Source organism: Salmo trutta, chromosome 2 (genome assembly GCF_901001165.1).
Source record: "Salmo trutta chromosome 2, fSalTru1.1, whole genome shotgun sequence".
In the NCBI taxonomy this organism is placed as follows: Eukaryota; Metazoa; Chordata; class Actinopteri; order Salmoniformes; family Salmonidae; genus Salmo; species Salmo trutta.
The window spans coordinates 73,811,830-73,834,117 of record NC_042958.1 but is presented as its reverse complement, the minus strand read 5'-3'; the positions used below and the strand labels follow the sequence as shown (position 1 = coordinate 73,834,117).

The following is a 22,288-nucleotide window of genomic DNA, read 5'->3' as shown; positions in this document are numbered from 1 at the left end:
AAAATATATAGTGAAAACAACCGTGGTCCTAAAACAGAACCTTGAGGAACACAAACTTACAATTGATGTGTCAGAGGACAAACTGATATCTTTGACAGATAAGATCTAAACCAGGCCAGAACTTGTATGTGTCGACCAATTTAGGTTTCCAAAAAGAATGTGGGGATCAATGGTGTCAAAAGCAGCACTAAGGTCTAGTAGCACGAGGACAGATGCAGAGCCTTGGTCTGGTGCCATTAAAAATGGTAATTTACCACCTTCACGAGTGCAGTCTCAGTGCTATGATGGGGTCTAAAACCAGACTGAAGCGTTTCGTATACACTGGAAGGGTATCTAGGAACCTTTGGGTTGTCCGAGAATTTATAGCACGGCTTTTGATGATCCTTGGTTGGGGTCTAAGCAGATTATTTGTTGTGACTGCAAACGTAACAAAATGGTGGTCAGATAGTCCAGAATTATGAGGAAAAACATTAAGATCCACAATATTTATTCCATGAGACAAAACTAGGTCCAGAGTATGACTGTGGCAGTGAGTTGGTCCGGAGACATGTTTGACAAAACCCACAGAGTCTGATGGCTCCGAATGCCTTTTGGAGTGGGTCTGTGGACTTTTCCATTTGAATATTAAAGTCAAAGTAAAATTAGAATATTAGGAATTCAGGGAACTCAGGGAATTCAGGGAGCGCCAAATTCAATACAGAAATAGTCATAATAAACATTCATAAAAAATACAAGTGTTATACATCGGTTTAAAGATTAACTTCTTGTTAATCCAGCCGCTTTGTCAGATTTCAAAAAGCTTTACGGCGAAAGCATGCCATGCGATTATCTGAGAACAGCGCCCCGCTTACAAATGCATACAAACATTTTACAACCTAGTAAAGGAATGACAAAAGTCAGAAATAGCGATAAAATTAATCACTTAAATTTGAAGATCTTCATATGGTTGCAGTCACGAGAGTCCTAGCTTCAAAATAAATGTTTGTTTTGTTCGATAAAGTCCCTCTTTATATCCCAAAAACTCAGTTTTGTTGGCGCATTTTGTTCAGTAATCCACTGGCTCCAAGGCGGTCAAAACATGCAGACGAATACATCCTAATAGTACTGGTAAGGTTTGTCGAAACATGTCAAACGATGTTTAGAATTAATCCTCAGGTTGTCAATTGTCTAAATTATCAATAATATTTCAACCGGACAATAGCGTATTCAATAGAAAGGAAAAACAACGAAGGGCGCAAAATCGGTCACGCGCAAACCAGCTCTGCATTCTTCCTCAGTCCACTGACAAAAAGGTCTCATTCTTCTTCATTTTTCAGAAAATAAGCCTGAAACAATGTCTAAAGACTTGACATCTAGTTGAAGCCATAAGAACTGCAATCTGGGTCCTAACCCATTAGACACTGTATAGGCATTCAATTGAAAATACCCACATCAAAAGAATTCTACTTCCTGGATGGATTTTCCTCAGGTTTTCACCTGCCATATCAGTTCTGTTATACTCAGACATTATTTTAACAGTTTTGGAAACTTGAGTGTTTTCTATCCAAATCTACCAATTATATGCATATCCTAGCTTCTGGGCCTAAGTAACAGGCAGTTTACTTTGCTCACACTTCTCATCCAGACATTGAAATACTGCCCCAAGCCATAAAATATAAAAAATTAAGTTGGCAGTAAGCAACGTAACGTTAGCAACAACCTGCACAGCAGCACGGAAACTGCTGCTGTGCGCACAACAGCACAGATTCTGTCTTTCCTAATTTACGGAACTGTTGTCTGTATGCCTCTGGGACCAACTCGTAAGCCTGATTTGAGAGCAGCTTCAACAGTGTCATAATCTGGACTCTGGTCAAGAAATGAAGCGGCATATACTTTGAGCCTTTCCCACAAGAACACTTTGGAGGAGCAGTGACCAAATGTCTCACGGCCATTTTAGGGATGTGACAATCCACTCAGTAAAATATACGTCCACCTCCTTTTCATTGAAAGGCGGTACAAGTTGGCTGTTCCGACCAAGATCAAACTCTGTTGAGGGTGCAGGATGGCCTGACTGGATTCGTAGTGCTTTCAGTTCTACATCATCTCTTAATCGAATGGCATACTCATGTTCCTGTTCCCTTTCTTTGTACTCAAGTTCAAATTTCTGTTGCTCCAATCTTTGCCTTTAGTACTAACTCTCGCAGTTTCACGTCTACCGGATTCACTCAACCACCCGTAGGACCCTTTTCAAGTTGGTTAGGATGATATCTATGAGGGTGCCCGTGTTTACGGCTTTGGGGTGGTACCTGGTAGGTACATTGATAATTTGTGTGAGATTGAGGGCATCAAGCTTAGATTGTAGGATGGCTGGGGTGTTAAGCATGTCCCAGTTTAGGTCACCTAGCAGCACAAGCTCTGAAGATAGATAGGGGGCAATCAGTTCACATATGGTGTCCAGAGTACAGCTGGGGGCAGAGGGTAGTCTATAGCAGGCGGCAACGGTGAGAGACTTGTTTTTAGAGAGGTGGATTTTTAAAAGAAGTTCAAATTGTTTGGGTACAGACCTGGATAGTAGGACAGAACTCTGCAGGGTATCTCTGCAGTAGATTGCAACACGGCTCCCTTTGGCCGTTCTATCTTGTCTGAAAATGTTGTAGTTAGGGATGGAGATTTCAGAGTTTTTGGTGGTCTTCCTAAGCCAGGATTCAGACACGGCTAGGACATCCGGGTTGGCAGAGTGTGCTAAAGCAGTGAATAAAACAAACTTAGGGAGGAGGCTTCTAATGTTAACATGCATGAAACCAAGGCTATTACGGTTACAGAAGTCATCAAAAGAGAGCGCCTGGGGAATAGGAGTGGAGCTAGGCACTGCAGGGCCTGGATTCACCTCTACATCGCCAGAGGAACAGAGGAGGAGTAGGATAAGGTTACGACTAAAAGCTATGAGAATTGGTCGTCTAGGACGTCTGGAACAGAGAGTAAAAGGAGCAGGTTTCTGGGGGCGATAAAATAGCTTCAAGGTATAATGTACAGACAAAGGTATGGTAGGATGTGAATCCAGTGGAGGTAAACCTAGGCATTGAGTGATGATGAGAGAGATATTGTCTCTAGAAACATCATTGAAACCAGGTGATGTCATCACATGTGTGGGTGGTGGAACTGAGAGGTTGGATAAAGTATAATGAGCAGGGCTAGAGGTCCTACAGTGAAATAAGCCAATAAACACTAACCAGAACAGCAATGGACAAGGCATATTGACATTAAGGAGAGGCATGCTTAGCCAAGTGATCAAAGGGGTCCAGTGAGTAGTGAGGTTGGTTGCGGTCACGGCGATTCAGACAGCTAGCCGGGCCATGGGTAGCAAGTTGGCAGAAGATGATCTGTTATTAGCCACCTCATGCGTTTCCGTCGATAGATTAGTGGGGTTCCGTGTGGTAGAGGGGACCAATCCAATTTGCAAAATAGTTATAGTTATTGTTATAGTGGCCCAAGAAAATTGGCCGATAGACCTATTAAGATAGCAGCCGATAAGACAGCTAACGATTAGCTGGCTGCAAATGGGCGTTCAGGTTACGTCGCGACGGAGTGGCCAGTTGGATAACTCCCTCGGGCAGATAACGTCGGTAGTCCAGTCGTGAAGGGCCGATGGGGCTCCGCATCGGCAGTAAAACGGGTTCGGATAGGTGATTGTAGCCCAGGAGTGGCTGATGAAACTCTTCAGCTGGCTAGCTCCGGAATAATTGATGTTAGCTCCGGGACCGACATTAGCCAATAGTCACTCGGATAGCAGCTAGCTAGCTGCAAGATCCAGGTGTAAATGTCCAGAGCTTGCGGTAGAAATCCGGGGATATGGAGAGAAAATAGGTCCGGTATGCTCTGGTCTGAGTCGCGTTGTACAAAACTGGCAATAGCTTTTCGAGCTAAGGGATAGCTGATGACCGCCAACCGTGGTTAGCTGAATTCTAACATTAACTAGTGAACTGGCTAACTTCTGGCTAGCTTCTGTTGTGGATTTCCGATTTGAGGTAAATAATATATTTATTTATTTTAATTGGTGAGGCGGGTTGCAGGAGAGTGTTTTGAAATTGAGTTTTTTGAAAAAAATATATATAAAAAGATATGCGAAGAAAATATGTAAATATATATATATACACGGGACACGACAAGACGAGGACAAAGGACATCTGATTGCTATGCCATAATATTGTAGCCCCCTCTATGGGATAGCCAACACTTTGTCTGGGTGTGGTGGTCAGGGTTTAAGATAATCTCTAAACCAGAAAGTCCTATTTTGCAATCATCCCTGGGGTGCAGTTTTATAAAACAATATATGGATACCTCACCAAAATAATAAATGTGATATCAATAAATTCACAGAATGTCCAGAATAATATAATAAAATAATGTACAGTTCTAGAATTGTGTTTTTCGAAAGGTACATTGGTCTCGTTTGCCACTCATGGAGCTCCATGCAGAGGCTGTGGGAAGAGACTAAAGGTACAGTAACTGCGTAGTATATAGGTTGCAAGGAAATGTCTGTATACTTTATCCGTGTGTGGTCTTAAAATAACAACTTCTTTCAATCTGTCAGTAATTTCGGGAAAAAATGTTTCATTGCATTAGGGATAGCTTTGAACTTCTGTGTATAAGGAGCACTCTAAACTCTCTCCAGTCTCAATATGCAACCTCCTCCTTGGAGTGTGTTCACCCCACCCCCTGGCCTCTCCAGGACTGTGTATAGCCAGCCCACAGGACAATGGAGAGCGGCTGAGCCTTGGTGCTGATAATAGTGAGCTAAAGCCAGTATGGATATCCGGCCAACACCACCGCCTTTCTCTCTTTCTCTACACCCCATAATGAAGGGTGTATGGCTCTGTGGTTAAACTCTGCCACTTTTTCTTTCCTCCAATCCTGTAGGGCTCTTCTTGGCCTTTCAGTGTTTCCCTCTATTCGGTGGAAAAAGCTAAATGTTTTTCCCCACTTTTCCCTCCAAGCCCTCTCAGGTTACAGGGGCATGAGAGAACACATTGAGTGGAAGAAGGAGCCATCGAGTCACAGGGGTGAGGGTGCAGTGCACTCTGAGATTCTCAGAGCAAGACAAGTCAACACGTGGTTACTGAGGGTGAGGGAATTAAGATTTACTCTAAAGAATGTAATTGCTAATGTCTACTCTTAACAATCGTTGGCCTTCCAACTTGACTTGACTTAGGGCTTGATTCAATCCGTATCGCGGAAGATCCGCGGTATAGTTAGGGGAGGATTTGGCCGGGGTAGGTTGTCATTGTAATATAAGAATTTGTTCTTAACTGACTTGCCTAGTTAAATAAAAATATGAATAAAATAGTGCGATTGAAATTTAAAGGTAATTTCCAATTGAGGCGACATATGCAGCATGTACCGTGAATGTAGTCTCTGTGAACGCAGGAACATTGCATTTATACATTTCAATCGTGCCAAACCACAGATCTTCCGCGATACAGTTTGAATCGAGCCCTTATTCTTTTTAGCTTCTAAAGGAGCAAAGGGCCTCAACAGTGCAGCTCCAGCGAACCCTGTTCTGGGCAATTTTCCTAACTTCCTTCCAGGCCCTACAACTAGACACATCATTCCCCCACCCCTCCTATAGACTGGCAGGCAAAATTATCATACATTTTAATTAAAGTTGAATTAATTTGGTGATACTTTAACCAACTCAGTTTTTTTATGCCATTGTCTTGCTGTATGTTGCTATTAATGTTATTTCTTTGCTTATATGAATACAGTGCCATTAACTATATGAACACAACCATTATCAATTAAGTTGATAATAAATATAGCCATTCTCAGACCTCTTTTCTCTCTCAAGGACATGACAAGATCGCAGAAACTAGTAACTTTTGACTGAATAGTGTGATTACACAAAATAGAAATCAACACAAACACTTATTTTTCCATCTTTAATTTTGCAAATGTGTCAAGAACACTAGCAAAGAACATCTTAAACTTGGTCCAGTAGAAAAAAAAATACTTGAATGATTTAATACTTTTGTTTTTCAGCTTTGAACCCTCTGGTGTTAATTTGGAGTCTCACAGATTGCTAGTGGGTAGTTCCAAAATCATTTTTTTTCCAATCATATATAAATATCCAGAAATCATATAATTTCAAATGCAAACCTAAGATAGAGTAAAATGACTGGATAGAAACTGCATTATCTACATAAGAAAGGGATTAGCAGACAATAAAATGTACAGTACTTTCAAACACCCACTACTAAAAATAGCTTTTGTTTCTGTTATCTCTGAATGAGAATTTTAAATTACGATAATAAACATAATGGATTATTTAATATCAGCATCATTAATAGCATTATATCTTTCTTACTATTTCTATTTAATTTTTTTTAAATCTTTTTGTTTTCATTTTTAAAAAAAATCAATAAATTAACAAGCTACCTCTTTCCCTGAAAGCCAATACTCCACTGTGTCATTGAATGAGAGTGAGAGTGTGTGTGTTTTTGTGTGTGTGCGTATATGTGTATGTGTGTGCATGCCTATATTTGTGTGTGTTGTGTTTAAAAGAACACAAGTGAACAGAAACATAACCTGGGTGATGACACACCAGTCTCAAACCCAATGAGGGAGGAGGGGAGGGGAGAGGGGGAATAATTCTGGAGTCCATACAAAAAATAATTCACTGTAAATATATAATATATATTTATACATATTTGAATATATTTACAAATATACCCAGCCCTATATACTGCGTATTATTTTTCTCCATAACAATAATAAGTGTGTGGGCTTATCAAGAGAAGGTATGAAGAAATAAGACAATATTACAAAATATAAAGAAGAGGCAGTGTCTGTATGCGCTTTTCTCCTATTCATCTGTTTTTGTTAGTTGATTCTTTCTTTCAGTCCTTTCAGTTTCCTATTTTGTCGTCCTCTTTATGAGTCCCTTGTTTTTTCCGTTCATTACGGTCCATATTTTCCCTCTGGGAACAAGCAAAAGTCTTGGAATGCAGCCAACGGAATGGAATCATGAAACGCAAAAATAGTAAATTCCAAACTCTTGTGGAAAACAACCGGAACAAATAAAACGGCAAGAAAAAAGAGGAGGTGGACCCTTGGGAACAGATATTCATTCAGTCAGTCAAGAGGAACACTGATGAAGGGTCCCGGTCCTCTCCTTAAGACCTTGAACATGTGTATGAGTGTGTGTGCAAACGTGTGTGTGTTCAGTTCTAAAAGCAGCACTGCCACCAGCCCAGTCCCATCTGGGTCCGTTAGTCCATTTGGAGCCAGAAGGGGGTTGGGAGCCAGGAGGTTTGTGGGGTTGGTGGTGGGGGTATATCTAATTTTCTCTCTATGGAAGTGTCGCTTTGTGGGGGGGAGGGGTAGGTCAGGCTGGAGCTGGATGGGGGGGATTGAGGAGGGCAGGGCTCATGTTTTGACGCCTCCATTGATGTGCTGGTACTTGGGGAGGCAGGGCTGGTCTGGCAGGGGGTCATGGGAGAACACGGAGTCATCACCGGAGGAACAGGAGCTGTGTGTGTCCTGGAAGCTGGGAGAATACTGCTCCGCTGGGGCACACAGGTCCAGATACTCCTATACACAGACAGGGTGAGAAGGTAGAACTATTACACTCACATGTTTAGAGGAGAGTGAGAGAGGAGAGAGAGACAAATGGAAAATACTGAAATAGAGACTGGCATGAAGACAGTTTCAGGAGGACAGTGACGGACATGTGGAGAGGATCTTGTGGAGTGTATCATTTTCATTATTTTATTTATGCAAAATATAAACTATTCCCAAATCACACTGGACGGATTTATGAAAAATGTTGCCGCCAGGAGAGCAAACGATTTGATACCGGATCCGTATGAAAATATGTGGATGAATAATACCTCATAAATGGGGCGTGGGCTAAAGAGAGGGGAACTTTCCAGCACAGTTCACATAGAGCAATGCTGACCTGGTTGCTGTTAGTCTCAGTATAAAATGGTTCAATGTGTCTGGGCGGGCGAGGGAGAACACCCAGAGAGCGCGAGAGAACGTGAATGAGAGAACAAGAAAGAAAGAGAGGGGGAAGACCAGAGAGAGAAAAGAGAGACCAGTGAAAAAGGGGGGAGAGAGAGGTAGAGAGAGGGTGTGGAGCCCAGAGATAAAGAGAAACCAGAGAGGAAAAAAGACCAGAGACAGCGAGAGAGAGAGAAAAAGATAAGAGACCAGAGAGCGTTCAAACTGAGAAGGGGGGGGGCAGAGAGAGGAGAGAGAAAGAAAGAAAGAAAGAGAGAGAGACTGTTCAAACTGAAACAGAGGGATACCCAACCCTGGGCTTCATCCATACTGCTCTGCTTCACGTCACTACCCAGCACAATCAGAACAAACCTGACATCTGAAATTGGAACGTGGATTTGAGCGCAGTAGGAAAATGACTGAAAAAAAATATCCCAAAAACCAAGGAAAAGATACAAAACGTAAATTATGTTATTAAAGACATGCTCCGGAACTTTGGCAACTACTAAGTATTTTTTAAACCTCCTGCTTTGAGCTGGATGTGCCAATCTGTAGTTCATACATCCATAATCTATGATCAGAATTACTGTTTTACCTCAATTAGCCACAACATTTGAAAGCAAGGGTTTTTCCTGGAAGCTGTTCTGTGCCATTTTCCCTACATTTTCCCCCATGTGTGCCAACCCCCTTGCAATTCGAGTTCTAGCCAATGAGCTTCAGCCCCTCGCCATTTGAGTGACAGCTAGCAAGATGAACACACAGCAGAGTGAGAAGAGAGAGCAATGACATGGTGCATATATCTGCACATATGTGACATAGTAACCATTTATGGGGATCATTTTTGGCCCTTAAGTTTACTTTCAAAACAATTGGCTAAAAAGTACACAAAAATACTGGAGAATCTCTAATGTTAGGGCTTTTTTTTTTTTTTACTTGAACCAGCATTTTGCAGTTGTTTTTGCTCTTTTCATCTTCATCCCTGCACCCTCCTCCCTCCTTTTTTTCTCTTGTCTTTTGTGGCAGCTTTTGGAATAGTTGTGAGGTTAAGAAATAGTTGAGAGTGAGTTGGGAGGAAGAAGAGAAGCGTTGTTGGGGTTTGAGCGTTCTTATAAAAACGAGTGCTGGCTTCCATTTCTCAGCTCAACACAAGGCGTCTCACATTACTAAAGAGCGGTTTAAAAATAAGGGAAAAAAAGAAAGGCGCTTTATTACATTTCAAAAGTTCAAACTCTGAAACACTGAAGTTGGAGATTTTGGCATAATCTATGGAGGCCCAGTCTGAAGCCAAACGAGCCCTGGCATATTTCCATCCACAGCCCCTCTTCAGGCCCGCGCATGGATATCACACACAACAGGAGGGGAACGGAAAGAAACACAAGCCATTATTCTGAGGCGAGGAATAGCTCAGAGTATCTTTTGATGATTGGGCAACATCAGTGGGCCATGGCCACAGCTCTGGGGCCTGGTTTGAATCAAGCAGCCATTTTCTGGTCATTGTAAAGGTCATGTGTCAGCCAACGCAGGATCCTTCTAATGCTTTTCAACATTCTTGGTTAAAAAAAGTGTTGATCAACTTTGCTTGCCCTGGCAATTGGAGTGTCCGTGAGCTGTATCGTGTTCACCTTTTTCCAAGCTTTTAGGAGAGAAGCCTGACATGCTTTTACGTCATACTTCTCATTGACCAAGTACTTCCACGAATACAAGGTCAGCAGGGTTGGGGTCAACTCCATTTCAATTCAGTCAATTCAGGAAGTAAACTGAAATTCCAATTCCATGTTTACTCAATGCCTTTCAACAGAAAAAATAGTTTACTTCCTGAATTGAAAGGGAATTGACCCCAACCCTGGAAGTAAGTGAACTGCTCTGGCTCCAGATTCTAGATACGAAAAGGTGAAGTGGAATGACTCTGGTTTGTGCCCTCACCTCATTCGTGGCCAGGGTGAGGATGCGGTCTAGATCCTCCACCAGCTGCTTGAAGGTGGGCCGGTGGGAGGAGATGGCATGCCAACAGTCTTTCATCATCATGTACCTGAGAGAGAGAGAGAGAGAGAGAGAGAGAGCAGAGAGAGAGAAACAAGGAGTATGAATGGTTAGTAAAAGTACTTCATTGTTTTTCTTTCCAAAACACATGCCATGCCACCCATTCAACAGACTGATGCACATTTCTAAAATCATTGTCCAATTGCCTGTCAAAAGTGGGTGAGATGATAAAGACTTATTTCTCTGAGCCTAGGTGTCAAGGTATGAACCAGCCAATCCAAACACAGAGCTATGCTGGTTCTATTTCTCTGCACTCTATTCTATTTCTCTGCACTCTAACGTTTAAGACAAATGCATGCCAATACCAATCCTATCCTAGGTCTGTCTGTCTCCACTGTGGATTTCTAGTACAGTGTGAGAACATTAGGTCCGACAGGCAGTCGAACAGTGCAGGCAGTGACATTATGTGCTGTGTAACTGGAAAGGGCCCATTGTGAATGACAACATTGATACAGGCCCAGGCCTGCTGTGTAGGATCATGGGTCTGATAGAGATGGGGTGAGGGTGGGGACCCCAGTAGGGTTTGTGTGTGTGTGTGTGTGCACATTTGTGCATGTGTGTTTCTGCCTGCCTGCATATGTGTGTGTATGAGATAAAGTGATAAAAATTGTATTATACAGCTCATTGGTGCAGTTGCCAGGCTTGTCCATACGATGGCCCTCTTTCAACAGCTTGAAGAGCTCCTCTACGGGGATACCAGGGTACGGAGAACCCCCGAGGGTGAAGATCTCCCACATCAGCACCCCAAATGACCAGCTGGGAAGAAAAACACAAAACACACATATTCAACATTAATGCTTTCATTACTATTATCATGTTATGCATCCATTGATACATACATACATACATACATACATACATACATACATACATACATACATACAAGTGATAACAATTGATGGCAATGAAGTACTAGACTTATTTTTTCTTATTTTTTACACGATTTCAACTGCTACTGCTCAGAGAAACAAAGGGTTGAAGGGTAATTGTTTACAGCTACATCATTCCATTGATTCCATTAATTATGGAATCAATGGAATTAATTGATTCCGCTAACCATTCTCTATAAATGTTCGATTCCAGGCTGTATCACAACCGGCCGCAATTGGGAGTCCCATAGGGCGGTGCACAATTGGCCCAGCGTTGTCCGGGTTTGGCCGTGGTAGGCCGTCATTGTAAATAAGAATATGTTTTTAAGTGACTTGCCTAGTTAAATAAAGGTTAAATAAAAGATTACTCTTCATGGCAGTGTGTGAGTTGGAAGCTACAAAGAGTGTATTATAGCACCCGCAGGGAAAGGCGGCACACACACACACACACACACACACACACACACACACACACACACAGAGCAACACGCCTACCTTAGTGACCCAGAGGCCACAACACGACACAAAGACACCGTGATCTTTTATTTGCTCCTGTGGTTCTCTCTCCATCGATCTGTTGACATAACTGGCCCTGCGTTTGTTCTCTCTTTCTATCTCTCCCTCTGCATCTCTCTGTTTGTTAACACATCCCTTTGCTCCATTCAATGACACTTTGAATCCATCGCTCACCTATTGTCATTCCACTGGCCCATGTAAATACAGTTGAAGTCGGAAATTTACATACACCTTAACCAAATACATTTAAACTCAGTTTTTCACAATTCCTGACATTTAATCCTCGTAAAAATTCCCTGTTTTAGGTAAGTTAGGATCACCACTTTATTTTAAGAATGTGAAATGTCAGATTAATAGCAGAGAGTATTATTTATTTCAGCTTTTATTTCTTTCATCACATTCCCAGTGGGTCAGAAGTTTACATACACTCAATTGGTATTTGGTAGCATTGCCTTTAAATTGTTTAACTTGGGTCAAACGTTTTGGGTAGCCTTCCACAAGCTTCCCACAATAAGTTGGGTGAAATTTGGCCCATTCCTCCTGACAGAGCTGGTGTAACTGAGTCAGGTTTGTACCTGGTTTGCGAGCAAGCTTTAACTTCCTGACTGATGTCTTGAGATGTTACTTCAATATATCCACAAAATGTTGCTTCCTCATGATGCCATCTACTTTGTGAAGTGCACCAGTCCCTCCTGCAGCAAAGCACCCCCACAACATGATGCTGCCACCTTCGTGCGTCACGGTTGGGATGGTGTTCTTCGGCTTGCAATCCTCCCCTTTTATCCTCCAAACATAACGATGTTCATTATGACCAAACAGTTCTATTTTTGTTTCATCAGACCAGAGGACATTTCTCCAAAAAGTACAATCTTTGTCCCCATGTGCAGTTGCAAAACGTAGTCTAGCTTTTTTATGGCGGTTTTGGAGCAGTGGCTTCTTCCTTGCTTGCGGCCTTTCAGATTATGTCTTTAGGATTAGTTTTACTGTGGATATAGATACTTTTGTACCCGTTTCCTCCAGCATCTTCACAAGGTCCTTTGCTGTTTTTCTGGGATTGATTTGCACTTTTCGCAACAAAGTACATTCATATCTAGGAGACAGAATGCGTCTCCTTCCTAAGCGGTATGATGGCTGTGTGGTCGCATGGTGTTTATACTTATGTACTATTGTTTGTGCAGATGAATGTGGTACCTTCAGGCATTTGGAAATTGCTCCCAAGGATGAACCAGACTTGTGGAGGTCTCCAATTATTTTTCTGAGGTCTTGGCTGATTTCTTTAGATTTTCCTATGTCAAGCAAAGAGGCACTGAGTTTGAAGGTAGACCTTGAAATACATTCACAGGTACACCTCCAATTGACTCAAATTATGTCAATTAATTCTACCAGGAGCTTCTAAAGCCATGACATAATTTTGTTGAATTTTGAAGGCTGTTTAAAGGCACTTTTTAACTGATCATTTTATTTATTAAGGGAAAAAAGCTATCCGAACCTTCATGGCCCTATGTGACAAAGTAATTGCCCCCCTTGTTAAATCATGAATTTACTAGGGTTAATCACATTTTTTGGAAAGCTGAGTTCAATTTCACTAGCCACACCCAGGCCTGACTACTGCCAGACCTGTTGAATCAAGAAATCATTTAAATAGAACCTGTCTGACAAAGTGAAGTAGGCCAAAAGATCTCAAAAAGCAAGACATCATGCCGCGATTCAAAGAAATTCAAGAACAGATGAGAAACAAAGTAATTGACATCTATCAGTCTGGAAAGGGTTACAAAGCCATTTCTAAAGCTTTGGGACTCCAGCGAACCAGGGTGAGAGCCATTATCCACAAATGGAGAACATTTGGAACAGTGGTGAACCTTCCCAGGAGTGGCCGGCCTACCAAAATTACCCCAAGAGCGCAGCGACGACTCATCCAAGAGGTCACAAAAGAACCCACAAAAACATCTAAAGAACTGCAAGCCTCACTTGCCTCAGTTAAGGTCAGTGTTCATGACTCAACCATAAGAAAGAGACTGGGTAAAAATGGCATCCATGGCAGAGTTCCAAGGTGAATACCACTGCTGACCAAAAAGAACAAAGGCTTGTCTCACTTTTGGCAAAAAAAACATCTTGATGATCCACAAGACTTTTGAGAAAATATTCTGTGGACTGACGGGACAAAAGTTGAACTTTTTGGAAGGTGTGCATCCCGTTACATCTGGCGTAAAAGTAACACAGCATTTCAGAAAAAGAACATCATACCAACAGTCAAATATGGTGGTTGTAGTGTGATGGTCTGGGGCTGCTTTGCTGCTTCAGGACCTGGATGACTTGCTGTGATTGATGGAACCATGAATTCTGCTCTCTACCAAAAAATCCTGAAGGAGAATGTCCGGCCATCAGTTTGTGACCTCAAGCTGAAGTCCACCTCTGAATGGCTTAAAAAAAAGAAATGAAGGTTTTGGAGTGGCCTAGTCAAAGTCCGGACTAGAATTTGATTGAGATGCTGTGGCGTGACCTTAAAAAGGCGGTTCATGCACGAAAACCCTCCAATGTGGCTGAATTAAAACAATTCTGCAAAGAAGAGTGGGCCAAAATTCCTCCACAGCAATGTGAAAGACTCATTGCCAGTTATCGCAAACACTTGATTGCAGTTATTAGTTTTAGGGGGCAATTACTTTTTTACATAGGGCCATGAAGGTTCAGATAGCTTTTTTCCCTTAATAAATAAAATTGTCACTTAAACTGTATTTTGTGTTTACTTGGGTTATCTTTGTGTATTATTCAAATTTGTTTGACGATCTGAAACATTTAAGTTTGACAAATGTGCAAAAAAAAAGAAATCAGGAAAGGGGACAGTACTTTTTCACAGCACTGTAAATATATGGATGAGCGATGGCCGAACAGCATAGGCAAGATGCAGTAGATGGTATAGAGTACAGTAGAGATTTGAGTCAGAATGTTGGCTGCAGCCACTCAATGTTATTGATGGCTGTTTAACAATCTGATGGTCTTGAGATAGAAGCTGTTTTTCAGTCTCTCGGTTCCAGCTTTGATGCACCTGTACTGACCTCGCCTTCTGGATGATAGCGGGGTGAACAGGCAGTGGCTCGGGTGGTTGTTGTCCTTGATGATCTTTTTGGCTTTCCTGTGACATCGGGTAGTGTAGGTGTCCTGGAGGGCGGGTAGTTTGCCCCCGGTGATGCGTTGTGCAGACCTCACTACCCTCTGGAGAGCCTTACGGTTGTGGGCAGAGCAGTTGCCGTACCAGGCGGTGATACAGCCCGACAGGATGCTCTTGATTGTGCATTTGTAAAAGTTTGAGTGTTTTTTGTTGCACCTTCTTCACCATGCTTTCTGTGTGGGTGGACCATTTCAGTTTGTCCGCGATGTGTACGCCGAGGAACTTAAAACGTTCCACCTTCTCCACTATTGTCCCATTGATGTGGATAGGGGTGTGCTCCCTCTGCTGTCCACGATCATCTCCTTTGTTTTGTTAACGTTGAGTGTGAGGTTGTTTTCCTGACACCATACTCTGAGGGCCCTCACCTCCTCCCTGTAGGCCGTCTCGTCGTTGTTGGTAATCAAGCCTACCCCTGTAGTGTCATCTGCAAACTTGATGATTGAGTTGGAGGTGTGCATGGCCACGCAGTCATGGGTGAACAGGGAAAACAGAAGAGGGCTGAGAACGCACCCTTGTGGGGCCCCGGTGTTGAGGATCAGCGGGGTGGAGATGTTGTTACCTACCCTCACTACCTGGGGGCGTCCCGTCAGAAAGTCCAGGACCAGTTGCACAGGGAGGGGTCGAGCTTAATGACGAGTTTGGAGGGTACTATGGTGTTAAATGCTGAGCTGTAGTCAATGAACAGCATTCTTACATAGGTATTCCTCTTGTCCAGATGGGTTAGGGCAGTGTGCAGTGTGATTGCGATTGCGTCGTCTGTGGACCTATTGGGACGGTAAGCAAATTGGAGTGGGTCTAGTGTGTCAGGTAGGGTGGAGGTGATATGATCCTTGACTAATTTCTCAAAGCACTTCATGATGACGGAAGTGAGTGCTACAGGACGATAGTAGTTTAGCTCAGTTACCTCAGCTTTCTTGGGAACAGGAACAATGGTGGCCCTCTTGAAGCATGTGGGAACAACAGACTGGGATAGGGATTGATTGAATATGTCCGTAAGCACGCCAGCCAGCTGGTCTGCGCATGCTCTGAGGACGTTGCTAGGGATGCCGTCTGGGCCGGCAGCCTTGCGAGGGTTAACACGTTTAAATGTTGTTCTCACGTTGGTTGCAGTGAAGGAGAGCCCGCAGGTTTTGGTAGCGGGCTGTGTCGGTGGCACTGTATTGTCCTCAAAGCGAGCAAAGAAATGTAGTTTGTCTGGGAGCAAGACATCGGGGTCCGCAACGAGGCTGGTTTTCTTTTTGTAGTCCGTGATTGACTGTAGACCCTGCCACATACCTCTCGTGTCTGAGCCATTGAATTGCGACTCTACTTTGTCTCTATACTGACGCTTAGCTTGTTTGATTGCCTTGCGGAGGGAATAGCTACACTGTTTGTATTCGGTCATGTTTCTGGTCGCCTTGCCCTGATTAAAAGCAGTGGTTCGTGCTTTCAGTTCTGCGCGAATGCTGCCATCAATCCACGGTTTCTGGTTGGGGAAGGCTTTAATAGTCGCCGTGGGTACAACATCACCGATGCATTTGCTAATAAACTCGCTCACCGAATCAGCGTATACATCAATGTTGTTGTTCGACGCTATCCGGAACATATCCTAGTCCACGTGATCGAAGCAATCTTGAAGTGTGGAATCAGATTGGTCGGATCAGCGTTGAACAGACCTGAGCACGGGCGTTTCCTGTTTTAGTTTCTGCCTATAGGCTGGGAGCAACAAAATGTAGTTGTGGTCAGATTTGCCGAAAGGAGGGCGAGGGTGGGCTTTGTATGCGTCGCAGAAGTTAGAGTAACAATGATCCAGAATTTTGCCAGCCCGGGTCACGCAATTGATATGCTGATAACATTTAGGGAGCCTTGTTTTCAGATTAGCCTTGTTAAAATCCTCAGCTACAATAAATGCAGCCTCAGGATATGTGGTTTCCAGTTTACATAGAGTCCAATGAAGTTCTTTCAGGGCCGTCGAGGTGTCTGCTTGGGGGGGGGGGGGGGGATATACACGACTGTGATTATAATCAAAGAGAATTCTCTTGGTAGATAATGCGTTCGGCATTGGATTGTAAGGAATTCTAGGTCAGGTGAACAAAAGGACTTGAGTTCCTGGATGTTGTTATGATCACACCACGACTCGTTAATCATTATGCATACACCCCCGCCCTTCTTCTTACCAGAGAGATGTTAGTTTCTGTCGGCGCGATGCGTGAAGAAACCAGGTGGCTGTACCGACTCTAACGTATTCCGAGTGAGCCATGTTTCCGTGAAACAGAGAATGTTACAATCTCTGATGTCTCTCTGGAAGGCAACCCTTGCTCGGATTTCATCTACCTTGTTGTCAAGAGATTGGACATTGGGGAGTAGTATACTCAGGAGCCCCCGGCGATGTGCCCGTCTACGGAGCCTGACCAGAAGACCGCTCCGTCTGCCCCTTCTGTGGCGCCGTTGTTTTGGGTCACTTGCTGGGATCCAATCCATTGTCCTGGGTGGTGGACCAAACAGAGGATCCGCTACGGTAAAGTCGTATTCCTGGTCATAATGTTGGTAAGTTGACGTTGCTCTTATATCCAATAGTTCCTCCCGGCTGTATGTAATAAGACTTAAGATTTCCTGGGGTAACATTGTAAGAAATATTACATAAAAAAGCGAAATACTGCGTAGTTTCCTAAGAACGCGAAGCGAGGCGGCCATCTCTGTCAGCACCGGAAGAAATTTGTGGAGTGGTTGAAAAACAAGTTTTAATGACTCCAACCTAAGTGTTTGTAAACTTCCGACTTCAACTGTATATACACACTAACAGATCCAACTGCAAGCATACACACGCGCATGTGTGCATGAGTGCACGCATGTACACCTGGCCATGGCTAGTGTTTATACAAAGGCTGCATCGTAGTGAAATGCAAAAACAAACCAAAACACACTATGGTGGGTGCTTATATTTGTCCTATTTCACACGTTTATTTATTTATTTGTATTTTATTTAACTAGGCAAGTCAGTTAAGAACAAATTTGTATTTACAATGACAGCCTACCAAAACGCAAAAGTCTTCCTGCTGGGACGGGGGCTGGGATTTAAAAAAACAATATAAAGGACAAAACACACATCACGACAAGAGAAACACCACAACACTACCGTAAATTCCGGACTATAAGCCGCAACTTTTTTCCCATGCTTTGAACCTCGCGGTTTAAACAATGACGCGGCTAATATATGGATTTTTCCCGCTTTCAATTTTTTCCCCCAAAAAAAACATTCTGTGACGTGCTCAGTTTTTTGGCGGCATGAAGCTTTCATTAGACCAATGAAATTGCCGAACGGGTTAAGGTCAAACAACTTTTTTGTTTACTGTTTAAATTAAATCGAGCGCTCTCAAACTTCCCATCATTCTGATTACGGTAGTCATTTTGTCACCCTCATCATGGCAAAGACACGGAGAAATGCATATGATGCAGCTTTCAAGTTGAAGGCGATTGATCTGGCTGTTGGAAAAGGAAATAGAGCTGCTGCATGGGAGCTTGGTCTTAATGAGTCGATGATAAGACGTTGGAAACAGCAGCGTGAGGAATTGACTCAGTGCAAAAAGACAACTAAAGCTTACTGGTAATTTTTTATTTTTTGTTACAAGCCGTGTTTCGTTAAAGCCTATTTATTTTTGTTACAAGCCGTGTTTCGTTAAAGCCTATTTATTTTTGTTACAAGCCATGTTGTGTTGTCGTTAAAGCCTGTGTAAAGTTCATTTGTTTCAATGTACCGGTAGGCACCTGCGGCTTATAGACATGTGCGGCTTATTTATGTTCAAAATAATATATATTTTTAAATTCAGTGGGTGCGGCTTATATTCAGGTGCGCTTAATAGTCCGGAAATTACGGTACATAAAGAGAGACCTAAGACAACAACATAGCATGGCAGCAACACATGACAACACAGCATGATAGCAACACAACATAACAACAACATGGTAGCAACACAAAACATGGTACAAATATTATTGGGCACAGACAACAGCCCAAAGGGCAATGTGGTAGAGACAACAATACATCACGCAAAGCAACCACAACTGTCAGTAAGAGTGTCCATGATTGAGTCTTTAATAAATAAAGAAATGGAGATAAAACTGTCCAGTTTGAATGTTTTTTGCATCTCGTTCCAGTTGCTAGCTGCAGCGAACTGAAAAGAGGAGCGACCCAGGGATGTGTGTGCTTTGGGGACCTTTAACAGAATGTGACTGGCAGAACGGGTGTTGTATGTGGAGGATGAGGGCTGCAGTAGGTATCTCAGATAGCAGGGCTTGATATTCAGGGCTGCCCGCTAGCCCCAGGGAGGTTTGGGAAACTTTCCGGGCCAGTTGATCATCCCCGTCAGTGGCCCGCTTGGGCCAGTGAACTTTTTGTGTATGCAAACCAGGTATAACAAGTTCAGTCTTGGTTGAATATTTGCTATGCGCAATACAGTCTACTTTGATAATCAGACATTTACTCTAGGCTATTTAGTCCTTAAAAAGTCCTTGAAGTTATAGAAGCCGATTTAGAAGTTCTACTGCTCCAATTAGTTTTTTGTAACCGCTTTCATTTGTTTTCCGCTGTTTCAATTAACGGGTGCTGCGCTAGTCTGTTGCTCTCGTTTTGGAAAAAAATGTTTGGTTATTATGAGCAAGACAACACTGAATGTAGGCTTCAACTTGGTTTTCCATATAAAGCGTTCCATTACAAAGGGAACACAGTTTTTGCTCACTTTCTCATTTTTAAAACATGATACAATAACTCTTTCATTTCAAATGGAGAAACTGACTAGCTACCACAGACTTCATTCAAAAATCTACTGTTGCATGCGGTCTTATTTAGTCAGGCAATACCCACTCTATTCTGACATGTTTTAGAATAAAACATTTTTTTTTGTAATGTCAATGCATAATGCCATTGGGAAGGCTTAATAAAACATGCATTATTCTCTAAGTGGTAATGCATACTTTTTTGCATACATTTTGGGGGGAGATTTCTTTCTAAAGGCTATTACAACAATTCAATATAAAATATAGGTCCATGAAAATTACAATTAAGTACTTGAAAAAGTCCTTAAAAGTCCTTGAATTTGACTTTTCAATGTCTGTATGAATGCTGTAGGCTACTTGCTCAGCCCAAATTAAAGATAAAATCACCTGCTATTGAAATTACGTGTGCATCATCCGCTTTTCTGCCAGATCTTGACCCAAGACAGATTTTTTTTTCATTCGGGACCGTAACTTTCAGTTGGCAATGGCTCGGTGTGCCATTGCCAATTGTTGCAGTTAGAAACATAAGCATTTTGCTGCACCTGTGATAACATCTGCAAAATAAGTGTACGCGACCAATAACATTTATTTGATTTGAATTCTAAATGTGATTTTTGCATATCCCCCTGATATCCTCATTACTTGCTCTTTGGGTTTTATTCTGGGTTTCAGTATGAGCACTTTGTGACATCTGCTGATGTCAAAAGGGCTTTATAAATACATTTGAATTTAGAATTGAATTGAAGGAGGCCTAGGGGAGACTTAAGTACAGGGCAGGGGGAGGTGGGCTCTGGCTCCTTCCAGAGGCTTTGAAGACAGGCAGATTAGTAACAGCATCAGGCCGTGTGAAACTTTCCCTTTCACCAACGGGCCGGCCAGTACACACACACCCCACCCACCAAACAAATCCCCCTGCACCCCCTAATTCCGCCACCACCAAATCACCTCACTAACCTCCTGTACCCATTCCTCCACCACCAGCCCAACCTCTTACCCCCTGGGTCTCACTGCAAAACAATTTGCATCAGAAAGCTACAGCCAGTGTATATGCCAGGGTCGTGTTCATTAGGGCACACAATGGAAAACTTTTTAAAACGCCTGGTTTTAACAGGTTTTCTTACGTTGGGTGCCTAATGAACACAGTTTAGGCTGCGTTCCTCTTTCTAAAACAGTAAGCGAATTGTGTGTGTGAGAGAGTAAAACCAAGGTACAGTACTTACACATCACTCTGGTGAGTGTACACACGGTCAAACAGCGCCTCTGGAGCCATCCACTTCACCGGGAGACGACCCTGAGGAGGACACATACACACACACAGGTCAAAGGTCAATAGGTCAAAAAGGTAACATTTAAATATCTATACACAGACAGGGTATTTCATGACCAATATTTCTTGGCCAATCAGAATTTTTTAATTCATGCACTCTTCCAGGTTCCTGGTATTCCCAAGAATCTCATTAGATCTGGGAATATCAATACGGATTTCCCAGAGGTACTGTCACACGTTTATAGCAGTTAGCAGATAAACTGGGTTGCCGATAAAGACAGAGTTTATAGCTACATGCCATTAAACACTGCAGCATGGATAGCTAAGTGACAAGCAGGGTCAAATACATTCACGCATACTGAAGTTACAGTGTAGGAGAAATTATTTTAGAATGGGTAATAGAAAGGTAGGGGAAGATGATAAGCATGATGATGATTAACATTAGTTCTGCGCCTACCTTTTTAATTTCTCCAAGACTAGAACATACTATTGTAAAGACTGATGGATTGGTGATTATCATCATCATCACAATCACCCATTGTCTATGGCTCATGCTGTGCTGTGGTTTGTTGTTTTTGTGGTTCTTGTTGTTTTCAACTAGGCTAGGTTCTCAGCGTGTAATGAAAAGGCAGCCATGCATACTAAAGGAGGATGGGCAGGCTGTGCTGTGCTCTACAGTGGGAATCAGATGAATGCTATTGGGGGTCTGCTATGGAGATGTCAAGCACTCTGTTGCTCTCCCTCTATTTCAGTATCTCTCTTGGTCTGTTTGGACAAGTGGCTATGGAAGTGAAGGTACAAGAGAGGAGACACAAACTAGTGCAAAGCCTCTATAGAAGCACTGCATTCACTGATGGCCTGGGAACCTCCAGTTAGAGAGCTGCGGGCCCGACAGAGAGCATTGCGGTGCAGTCTGCATTTTTCATGCTGTGGGTGGGAGCGGGTGGTCAGACAGATAACTTTGGGATGAAAATATTTTTGGGTCCACAGATTATTTAGAAGAGTTGTCTTTCTTATCTATTGTATTAAAAGCAGCTCTGTCGCAATATTTACAAACTCTCAAATGATAATTTTGCTTCAAGTTCAGTAACCTAGCTCTTCTCTATTGTGTTGGGCGTGGGAGATCAAATGTGCCTATGTTTGGTCTCAATGAAACCTGTATGTTGTATGAATGGATGAGCACGTGCAATGGTCTTTCCGTGGAAATTAACTTCCTAAATATGATAGGCTATAGTTTAGGTTCCAACATTGACTGTAAATAAATATTGATAAGACATTTATTTGTGTCTGCCTGCAGATTGTCCCGCTCCTATCAAAGTTATGCAAGATTATTTCAAAACCATTTTGTCTTTGTTTTGTAGGCTATTCATTATCTACAGTGCCATCAGAAAGTATAAACACATTCCACATTTTGTTGTGTTACAGCCTGAATTTAAAATAGATTAAATTGAGGTGTTGTGTAACTGATCTACACACAATACCCCATAATGTCAAAGTGGAATTATGTTTTTAGAAATTAAAAATTTTTAACAAATGAGAAGCTGAAATATCATGAGTCAATAATGATTCAACTCTTTTGTTATGGCAAGCCTGAATCAGTTCAAGAGTAAAAATGTGCTTAACAAGTCACATAATAAGTTGCATAGTGTCACACCCTGATCTGGATCACCTGTCTTTGTGCTTGTCCCCACCCCCCTCAAG

At 42.5% G+C, this 22,288-nt stretch overlaps 1 protein-coding gene across 6 annotated transcripts in view; it reads right to left on the bottom strand.

Moving 5' to 3' along the window:
- Nucleotides 1-5,901: 5,901 nt before the first annotated feature.
- LOC115162870 (fibroblast growth factor receptor 2) overlaps nucleotides 5,902-22,288 on the bottom strand; it is a 115,074-nt gene continuing 98,687 nt past the window's right edge. For all 6 annotated transcript variants that reach the window (XM_029714369.1, XM_029714350.1, XM_029714359.1 and 3 more), the window contains 4 exons: nucleotides 20,541-20,611; nucleotides 10,636-10,773; nucleotides 9,901-10,006; nucleotides 5,902-7,566 (listed from right to left, as the gene is read on the bottom strand). In XM_029714369.1, the coding sequence (XP_029570229.1) occupies nucleotides 7,402-7,566; nucleotides 9,901-10,006; nucleotides 10,636-10,773; nucleotides 20,541-20,611 (480 nt within the window). In that variant the 3' untranslated portion in view covers nucleotides 5,902-7,401. The remainder of the gene's footprint in view (nucleotides 7,567-9,900; nucleotides 10,007-10,635; nucleotides 10,774-20,540; nucleotides 20,612-22,288) is intronic.